The 10959-nt window shown below is 33.0% G+C and overlaps 1 protein-coding gene across 1 annotated transcript; it reads right to left on the reverse strand.

Annotated features, from left to right (window-relative positions):
* Positions 1 to 1872: 1872 nt before the first annotated feature.
* LOC114422303 (protein ROOT HAIR DEFECTIVE 3 homolog 1-like) lies at positions 1873 to 10708 on the reverse strand. The gene is made up of 23 exons (XM_028388596.1): positions 10565 to 10708; positions 9521 to 9670; positions 8917 to 8983; positions 8732 to 8834; positions 8207 to 8277; positions 7971 to 8034; positions 7806 to 7871; positions 7646 to 7693; positions 7494 to 7556; positions 7330 to 7386; positions 6949 to 7107; positions 6359 to 6427; positions 6176 to 6267; positions 5564 to 5642; positions 5196 to 5361; positions 4820 to 4944; positions 4153 to 4415; positions 3970 to 4066; positions 3722 to 3886; positions 3332 to 3436; positions 3151 to 3245; positions 2772 to 2868; positions 1873 to 2552 (listed from the first exon to the last, which is right to left on the reverse strand). Exons 1-23 carry the CDS (start codon positions 10566 to 10568, stop codon positions 2331 to 2333), a joined length of 2427 nt encoding a protein of 808 aa, XP_028244397.1. The 5' UTR covers positions 10569 to 10708; the 3' UTR covers positions 1873 to 2330.
* Positions 10709 to 10959: the final 251 nt, after the last annotated feature.

Genomic DNA, 10959 nt, shown 5'->3' on the forward strand with positions numbered 1-10959 from the left:
TCAGATTTCATAATATCACAAAAACTCATCCTATTTTTTTAATTTTTACATTAATTGTCCTTAATTGTTTAAAATATATATGCATTGACACTTATATATTATAATAACCCTCTTAATTATTTGAAAAGCTACGAGGTTACTATAAATATTTAAAAAGTAAGCAAATTTTGAGTAATTACACAAAACTTCATAAAACGAGGTTACTTTTTGTTTGTTACTCTCTCCCACTTAAAAATTAATTAGTCATTACTTTCAAATAATAAATTGTCTTACCAAATTTAGCCCGTAAAATGATCCTTAATTATGTTCCTTATTTTTTCTGAATAATTATGTTCCTTATTTTCTTACTTTGTTATGATTTTTTCATTAAATTAGTTAATATTAATTTAATGTTTCCTTCTAAAAAAATAATTTAATGTTTCATTATATTTTGTCTCTCTCCTCTTCTATACCTAAAACTTTATTATTTCAACATTATTCTTTTTATCATGAGTTATTGAATAACAACTGAATTTCACTCAAACCTTTTATACATATATTTGTGCAACTATATATATATATATATATATATATATATATATATATATATATATATATATATATATATATATATATATATATATATTGTTTTTCTTGATTTACAGCTATTCAGCAGCTAGCTATCCTGTGGCAGAGCACTACTTCTCATCTTGTCACAGTTATTATGCATCACAACTTAAGAGTTAGGCAGATGCTCGCAGCTTTATGGTGGTCACTTTCGTCCTTGACCAAAGGCACAATAATACATTAATGCCGTTCGTGAATGTCCGTAATATTAGATAATAAAGGTAACACAATGCATATTATATAGTACTATTATTCTGTCGCATACGTTATCAAATTGATGTTGCGTTGTTAGAAGATCATGCAAAGATGGCTTAAGGCAAAACATGCGTCTATATATATATATATATATTGGGATGAACTTATTTCACATTCAAAAGCTCATAATTATAATATCAAAGGCAAATTAAATGGCTTCTGACAAGAAAAATGATCTTTACCTAAAATTTAAGCTAATCAAAACACTTTTTTAGGAATAATCCACACACATTGAAAACAATTAATAATGCAATATTTCCCTTGGAATTTTTCTAATACAAATATGTTATTACTCTTGCTAAGAGCTTCTGCAAAAATCTGGTAGAAGGTTAGTTATACATCAAATGGCAATGGCAATTCAAATGGATCTTAAATTAATATGTTAATAAATTCATTTGTTCTACTTAAGTGGTGTTAGAATGGAAATGGCAAAACAGTTATAATATGATTAGTCCATGTGGTTGTTTTAAGTTTTAATTTGATCCTTAATCAACTTATTCCACTTCTTAAATTTAGTGATACTTCAAAGGTTGTTACATTACTGGCTTACATATCACAATTTACATTATATTTATTGCTGATCTTTTATGTCTCATTTTTTCTTTATCCAAAATTAATTTCATTACCTATCATTTTTTAAAAGTTAATTTAATAAAAATAAATATTTTTGTTTGGTAAGACTTTGAGAAAAAGAAAAAAAAATCGTTTGTAATACTTATTATTCTCTTGGATGAAGGAATGATGTTCTAATGCAGCAGGTCACCAAAACATTAATGGCCACAATCCATGCATTAAACAAACAAGGCTTTGTTATTCATTATTATATAATCAATAAATAAAATTTTATTAAAAATCTATATGTATTTATAGCATTACATGACAACTTTCAAAAAAAAAAAATTGTTTACTTTTAATTCCTTAACCATTGCTCCTGAAATAATTATGAACAAAATCGAAACAAAGATAATCTTGAAATTTTAATTGATTCAACATTGTTAAGCATGCCGAAAATTCAAAAAATATAAGAAAAAAATCTCTTATCTTCCAAGACCATGTTACACGCAAAACAATAGTTGACATTACAAGCAGCAAGCACGATCAACTCTAGTATCTCTTTGAAAAAAATCTAATATAAACACACAATCCAATTAATAAATTTTCCACAAAAAAAAAAAAAAAAAACACTCAGTACACTGATAAATTACAAACAAAATTGATTGCAAAACCAGCATAACTTCTCCAACTAACTGAAGCGCCTAAATTGGAAAAAGAGACCTATCTTAAGAGGGGGACTACATAACAAATCATTGCCCCCTGTATATGGCACTTGCACAAAAAAAAAAAAAAAAAAACCAATGCCTTTGAATGTCTTGAATGCTCACAAGTCATGAATTTTGTGGACAAGCATGCAGCCACCAGAAACACCACCATCTTCCAACTGAAGAAATTGGTATTCAGTAAAATGAGACCTACTCATCTTTTAATGGACTTGCATACTCAGTTCCGTTGTCCAATGCAGTCAAGTTAGATGAGGCGCTAGATGACACAGCATGACCATCATTGTAACTGTTTTTTGATGGGGTTCTCTGAGGATTGTTAGCTGCAGGGTTTTGTCCCTCCTCTGCTAGTTTTCTCATAAGGTTCATGATAGTTGGAATAAACTTGCTAGACAAGGATATGATTCCTGGAAGCTGAAGGAAAAAAAAAAAAAAAAAGTTAAGGAAGAAGGCTACTATAAACTTTAACAGTGGACAACAGACCCTTGAACACTATAGAATGCCTAGTAGTTTATTAGCTGATTTTGTTACAAATGCTCAGAGATTGTAAAAAATTCAAAACAGGCAAGGCAGACTCGGTTATCAATACCGGGATTGGAAAATAAATTATAAAGACCACAATAGCATACTCACAGCTCCATTGCGAAATTCACCCGAAACATCAAGCTGCACCCATAGGGCTTTAATGAGAAGAAAACCAACAAAGATTACACCCAAATACAAGGGATTTCTGCCACGGAAAACATTAAACTTGGGTGAGATCAATTAAATAGTACAATAAAAGTGAAGAGTTTTCTTTAGGTTTGTACTTTAGGTAACATTATTATGTTATTAAAATTCCCATCAAATACTCAAAACAGTTTATTATCTCCAACACAAAAAATACTCCTTTACAGTTACTACTTTTAGACCGAGCCGCTGTTAGAGGAGCAAGAAGCAAGTTAAGAGAAAGATAAAACCAGAGAAGGAAAACTAGAAAAATATACAGCAGATGAGTAGGGTTAACATGCACCTTAGAAGTGTCATAAATTCATTAAATCCCAGAATAACCAAAGCAACTATTGCCCATGGGGGAGGTAACCAGTTGTTGTTGCGCTTGTTGGCCTCCTGAAAATAAAAAGAATATATTACATCAGTTAGTAAAATGTTTTCCAACAAGAAATTCAAATGTCTTGATAACTTATGCATCATGCCTGTGCAGAAATGGCCTGAGAGACACTGTACTCTGTCTCTGTCTTGAATTGCCTCCACAAAGACTTGCACTGGACAGGTGTAATCAATGTTTTAGAGGATGAAACCTGCATGGAAATTTCACACAGAACAGATCAGTGCCTAAGATAGAAAATTCTCTCAAAACATTACAAGAGAAACCAAAATATAGCATTTTTGCAGCCTAAAATGTATATCAATCAATTCACAAGTCATCACAGCAAGGGATATATTTATATTCAGTTTAGGGCAATCGATCACTAATTAATGCAAATCAGACCATTCATCTACCAAAATGGGTACACAAGTCAATATTGTCAGTGTCATCATCATCATCCATTGATCACATAGAACTACCAACAATTAATTTGCACCTGTTCCCAGCTGCTAGAAGCTAGTGGATCAACCATTGTGATGCTCCTTGTAGCATTACTGCTTGGTGACGAATCCACCAAGGCAACTGCTAACACTTTCTCAATATTGTCAGTGTCATCATCATCCAAACGAATTGCAGCCATAACAGATAGCAACTTCAAAGACTGCAAAGCGTTAAATATGGTTAAAAAGATAATTAAAAAAATACAAATTCAATAACAATATAATATTCATAATCATGCCGTACAGAAGAGCGAGCAGTCTTGGTGATGGCTCGTATATCTTCTTTCCCCGTCCAAACACGAGGCATTGAATCAGAATCATGGCTAAACAACATTGTAAACCTGCTTTCAAAGTTAAGGTAAGTGCGTCTAAGTAAAACTCAATCGAACAGGTAAAAGTCAACTTAGAAGTTGCAGAAGATTCACACCTGTCCTTCATGCGCATTAGAACTCTTCCAGCTTCTTCCCTAGCCTTTCCTTCTACCAGACCCCTTGCATAAGCCTCTAAACTCAAAATCATTTTCTGCCTTGTTTCTTCATCCATATCAAACCCAGTAAGTGCAGCAGAGAACCCTGAAACAGCTGATTCAGTCTCACGCCTAAGAAGATTCCTTATTGATGGCCAAGTATCTCTATTAGCTCCATCCAAAAGAGCTTCAACAGGTCCAGACAAAGCTTGTTTAAGTTTTTCCTGCAATAGTACTACTATCAGACAACTTCCCAACAAGTTAGTCCTTCAAATTAAGAAGCAAACCAACTGGAACAGCCTAACAAAATTTCATAAACTACTTGCCTAAATCACTACAGTAACTAAGCACGAGAAGTATCTTATACTTTTGACTCATCATTATTAATAGAAAGAGTATTGACAACATACATTGTATCAATTGATCCCTAACTAGAATGATTGTATTGCTATTGGGCAGTCTTGCTTAGTTATAATCTTATATTACCATTCTAAAATTTCAAAACTGATTTTTTGGTAGAACTGTTTACTATATAGTATATGCAACCTGAAACCATAGCGTCATTACCGTGCTTGACAGAAATCACTTACAGATTCATAAGGCATTAATGACCAATGCCAAAACATACCTCATATGATGAAGTAAGTTCAGAAATCTTGGTTGCACGTACAGTTGCAACATATGCATCAATATCACGCAGCAGTTTCTCTCGTACTTTAGATGTATCCCAGTTTGTTTGTTCAATAACAACATCTGCAACAATAATATATCAGTTTCATTTTGTAATTCAGTCAGAGTAAGTTTGACTTCTTGGACAGCAGACATTGTAATAAACCAAAAACCTAGCAATTCTGCACCCCACATCAAATCAATCATTGTACACAATTCACTTCTTGGTTATCCATATTCTCAGTTTTCCCTTTCCAAATGTTCATTATATGCTTTGGCCTTCAACTTCAATTTATTGTTCACTAATAAACAAAATAAAGAGTTTTTTTTATTACCTGTACATGCTTCATCAAACTGAACCAGACCAGACCCGATGCAATTATTAGCAGCCACAGAAAACCCTTCCCCTCCCTTCAAAGCCTTGTCAAATGCCTCCTTGAATTTATCCAAAGTTCCAGATCTTATATGTCCCAGCGCAGATTGGAATGCTGGTTGGACAAGCTAACCAATTGAAAAGGTGTTAAGAACCACTACAAACCTCACAATTCTATACTGGCTACTAATGAGGAAGAAGTAAGGCCAATATCCAGTATCTAAAATAGCCATATTGATTCAAAAACCATCAATTAATCATTTCTTTTTCAACAGTTATTAATTCATTTTTTAAGAGGGAAAACGGTTGAGCCCAATTGAGAAGGATTACTTGGAACAATTTTTCTTGTAGTTGCTTTTGTTTGGAAGATCTCACACCTTCATCAAAATAGGTGGCTTCAGCATCATACCTTTAAAAGAAAATGCAATAGCTCAATATAACTTCACTCCACATCAACTCATTCTTTCATGATGCAACAGCCAACAGCATGAAACATAGAGACAACAAACTTCTAAGATTCTATTTCAAGCTACAGTTTACTTGATGATTACACATAACATCACAGCTATAGAAGCAGTCCTTAATATGCAAAATAAAGAGATGAAATGGTAATGAAAGACAAACCAGAAATCATTAGATGGTATTACAGTGCAACACACATAACTACCAAGTTAAGTAATTTTCTCTAAACCTACAATTTCACTCATGGAGTCATAGGACCTAGATAAGCAAGACTTTCAAATCAAAAAAGGAAAAAATATTAAAAACAGCTCGGGGGTGAGGGAGTCCTGTTGCTCTACTCAACAGTACTGAAACTAAATATTGTAAAAAAATAAGAGTTGGACAAAAAGTTTATAATATAGTATAAGGTAATGTGGTATTCTATAACTGAGCCACTACAAAGTACAAATACAGATGTCATATAAATTGAACTGTACTCACTCTGAAAAACAAGTATCAAGGAGTGAACTGAGCTTTTTCCCAAATCCAGGAATAGGACCAGATTGCACAGCCTCTTCCAATTGACACCAATCCTGAGTGGAAAATAAAAGATATTTAAACAAAATTAGTAAAACTAGGAATGCCAAAATATGTTGGAGGTCACACCAAAATAAAAGTCAATACCTCATTTGCAACAAAAGAGGCATATTTCTCATTTGCGATTTCTTCACATCGTACAGTTGCAACCATAACCTACAATTAGGTTGACCCTTAAATTATTAATAAAATGAAGGTTAAATTAAAAATTTAGTGCCTACACCTGATATTGTTTTTCATTTTAGTTCCTACATAAAAAAAATTCTACATTTCAGTCCCTACATGAAAAATGTTTATGAAATGGTCCTTGCCACCACTTGCCAACATTACAACAGTATTAGGTTTAATTCAATGCCAATATTTTTCATTTTAGTCCCTATATGAAATAAATTTACATTTTGGTTGGTCCCTACATGAAAAAATCTCTACATTTTGGTCCCTATACCTAACACACATTTTTTCAATTTAGCCCCTACAGGAAAAATACTATAACACCATTATAATGTCATCAAACAATGGGGACTAGTAAATAAAATCATGTAGGGATCAAAATTTAGAGTTTTTCATGTAGGAACTAAACTGAAAACAAGTGTCAAGTGTAGGGAGCAAATTTTTAATTTTACCTAAAATCAATACACGTGAAAGCAAAAGTTGCATCGTCATAGCATGTATATTACCTTATGTGCAGGAAGGTCAAGATCTTTGTTCTCCTTAATGACTTTCCATATATGCTCAGAACTAAAAGAAAAGCCAGAAGCAGGAACAACTCCACGCCGATCCCCTGCAAGCCCACCAGGAGCGATAGAATGATGGAATCGTTTCTGCAAGCTGGCAACCTACATTCAAAATAAACCAGAACAGAATATATCAGCAAATTAGACAAACCCAAGAAAAAAGGACTGTTTCCCACTATGAAAGGAAAATTAATACAATAATTTATGCACATGGATCAAGAAGCGATGACATATAGTCACTGATGCAGATATGAAGACAAACAACCACAAAATCCTTATAATGGGTCATACAATCAACAAGTAAATCAGAAGGAAACTTAATACCTGCTCTTTAAACTGCTCTTCCTTTTCTTCATAACTAGAAAGAGCAACAACTTCAACCTGGTCATTTGTTACCAAGAATAAACATTTACTATAAACTTCATATAAAATCTTGCTATACAAGAACATCAGTAAGATTAGCAATATCAAAGGAATGAAGAACTTACATTGAAAAATTCACTTAATGGGGTTTCCTTGTGGGCCTGTGGTTTAGGAACAGAATCCCATATCTGCAGAGGAAAAGAGTAAAGCAAGAAAGGTAAGTAAAAAGTCTATAACAATTCAATAACAATATACAGAGATGAAAGCACTGCATTACCTTCTGAATATCTTCTCGCAAAACAGGTTCTAAATTTTCAAGTGGTGTCTATAAAAGGGAAAGGTTAACCACATCAACAACAAATAAAAGTATTTAGAATTAAAAACATATAACATACAAATAATTACAAAAATAATAATAATAAACAGCTATTACACACCCTTGTTTTATCACGTATGACAAACAGCAACGTTGTTTTTCGTGGACTAAACAATCTCATCATGACCTGAAAGTAAAATTTAGTGTGCAGTTAAATAAATGACAATTGACAAGTTTCAAGATTCAAGATTCAAGTTCTTGTAGTCAATAGGCCAACAACACATACCTGAAAAACAGTTTTCAAAAGTGGCTTATTTGCAGCTTGCTCACGGCCAATGTCATGGCACCACCTTTACAAGCATCGCAGAGGGGGAGGGAAATTAGTTGCATAAAGAAAGAAGATTAAAATGGAAAAGCATTAAAATAAGAAATACAAGCAGCCACAGACTTAAAAATTCTGAAATTAGTCAGTATTTAAGATGGAACAAGGGTGAAAACTAAAAAAGAGGAAAAAAAACTCACATGTTTATTAGCACTATATCTGAGACAGCAAGAGCAAATAGAGCACTCTGCTTTTCAAAAGCAGTGTCATCCTGAGAAAAAGACAATTTCAGTATACAAGGAGAACAAAACGCAAAACTATCCATTTCTCATACTGTTCTAATTTTTGCCAATGACAGAGAATGACATGTTTAAATAATCAAGAGTTCCAATTATTATGAACTATTCCTAATCCATCACAATGCTAACACAGATTAGAATTGTTATGGAACTCTTTCTTCTGGTCACAATTTAATAACAAATAAAATTTAAAGAGATCAAGAGGATATGTTACAAGTAAATCGAGAGAACAACAGGAATGTATGAACTCCACAAATTTTTATAATAAGCATCATACGTTCCACAAGGGCTAGAAACACACTGGCATATTTGCATTCCTAATTGAGAAATATATATGCAAACGGAAATTGGATACTGGCAATAGATTGAATTGTGACCTTGGCTATTATCAAAGTAAGTTAACGTATAACCAAAAAAAAAAAACACCTCTCCACGTTCTCTTCCATCTGTACCCTCCAAATCCATCACAAGTGTACAAGGCTCTATGTCAGCACATCTAGCCATCCAGATTCCTTTGGTTGTTTGAGACCTGAAAACAAGCATATACATCAGATCACCACCCAGTTAGTTGAGAAAGGTTTGTGTGACATGTCAGAATTGCAACAACATACCTTCCCTTAAAAGCATCCATCTCTCTGAAGTTGGTACCAAACAAATTATTTAATAGCGTGCTCTTGCCTGCCCAGAGCAAAGAAAACAAAGAACTAGATAATATAAAGATCCTTTTATTGGGAATAGTAATCATCTCGTTATGCAAATAAATTTAAACAAATGCAAACAGGAGAAATAAATTTAAAAAGGTAAAATGAAATTTTCATAAAAACTGAAAGGGCCAAGAGACTAAATCTAATAATCATAAATCACTATTTTGTATCGATAATTAAGTTTTAAATCTAAGACTACAATTGGGCTAGTGGTGAGCGCCTGAGCGGTTTGGATAATTTGCAAAAGGTCATGGGTTCAAATCCCATTGCTACTCATGCAACAACAAATTGTAAATTTATATCAAATTCAACTAGGAGGCTATTATTCATTAAACTTTGATTTAATCTTTCCATGAATCTTAAATAGCAATCCACCTCCATTCAGTGTCAAGTAAAGTATCTGAATTACCTAAAGATCCTCAGGTGCACAGACAGGTTAAAGAAATTATAAAATCCAATTAGCTTGAGAAGGGAAGGAAAACAATAAGGTTAAGGAGAACAGAGAGCATACCACTACTTTGTGGACCCATTATAGAAACTACGGCATACGAAAGCCCACATTCAGCCAACTTCACCTCCTTCATGAAACTTTCAAGCCCAGAAACATTGAATGTACCATCTCCATCAATAAGCTGAGTTGAACAACAAGTCTCACTATTTGCTGGATAAGGAAATACTCCATGTTAGTAGAGGGAAAATAAATTGCTGCAAAAGACTTGCACAAATTTCAAGTACAGCACTAATTGAGATCCACAAGCAAAACCGGAATTTTAGGAATGATTGCAGCATGGCACTGTGACATAAACAGCTAGAAACACATGTAATCATGAAATTCAACTTGACCATCCCTGCCCTGGTAAGAACATTAGTTTTCATTCTCAGTACCCAAAAATAAACAAACAAATCTTTACACTTGTTTGTTGGTTCCACACTCCATTCATCAATTCAAACCCCAATACTTTCACTAGCATTGAAAAACCTGAGCAGGGATACTAATCTTTTTTTTTTATCGGCAAATATTAGTTTTGTTAAAAATGTCAGTTGGGGAGATTCGACCCTTCCCCAACCACTGGGTCAACCTTATATGTCTGGATACTAATCTCCTTTCCATACAATTAAATTAAATGAACTTCTAACAGGCACTCCCTTCTCAACTTTTCATCTCCCCTTTAACATATAGCAGCAATCTAAACCTTGCCCCGGATCCAACCAATCAGCCATACAAAACACAAATTATGGATCAAATTGTCAAAATCAATCACATCACCAAATTCCCATAAATCCCACACAAACCTTCACTTAAAACTGAAAAAAAAAATGAAATAAAACAACAATAAAGTTAAGCAACAGTTAGAAAAAAAAACGCATGCAAGTGTAACTACCAATTTTCCGTTAATACCCAACAATTGTCATCTATAAAAGATTGAAACTTTGATGGGAGTTAGAATTGGGAAAGCAGAGAGAATCAAAAAGTGAAGAATAAAGCTTAGATCATCATCATCATAAAAAAAATGCAGGAATCAGATCGACGATGAAGAGAATGGAAATAGCGTACCCATTAGCGTGGGATAGGAAACGATTCGATTGTTGAGAAATGCGGAAAAGGAAGATCGAAAGAGAGAAAAGCGATCTCAGACTCTCACAGGACACAGGGGCATTACCATTGCCATGCCATCACCATAACTACTCACATATACTACTTGATTCCAAATTATGCTTCTCTTTTTCTTTTCTTTCTTTTCTTTTCTCTTTTTTTTTTCTTTTTTTATTATACTTCGTAACAACATAAAATAGGTTTACAAAATCATACAATTACAAATCTCAAATTGAACTATTTTATAAATTAAAAAATTTATCTTATATAATTAAATGATTATGTAAAAAAAATTAAGTTCTCGATACATAATCATTTTTTCTTTTCTATTTTTTTATTTTTAATGCATTGAATTA

Source organism: Glycine soja, chromosome 8 (assembly GCF_004193775.1).
Source record: "Glycine soja cultivar W05 chromosome 8, ASM419377v2, whole genome shotgun sequence".
NCBI lineage: Eukaryota > Viridiplantae > Streptophyta > Magnoliopsida > Fabales > Fabaceae > Glycine > Glycine soja.

Excerpts from the sequence above, each read along its gene's own strand:
- LOC114422303 (XM_028388596.1), bottom strand. Across the intron at positions 8,035-8,206 it reads GATATAGTGCTAATAAACAT|GTGGTGCCATGACATTGGCC; the intron begins GTGAGTTTTTTT and ends ATGCTTGTAAAG. Across the intron at positions 7,557-7,645 it reads TGCGAGAAGATATTCAGAAG|ATATGGGATTCTGTTCCTAA; the intron begins GTAATGCAGTGC and ends TTTCCTCTGCAG.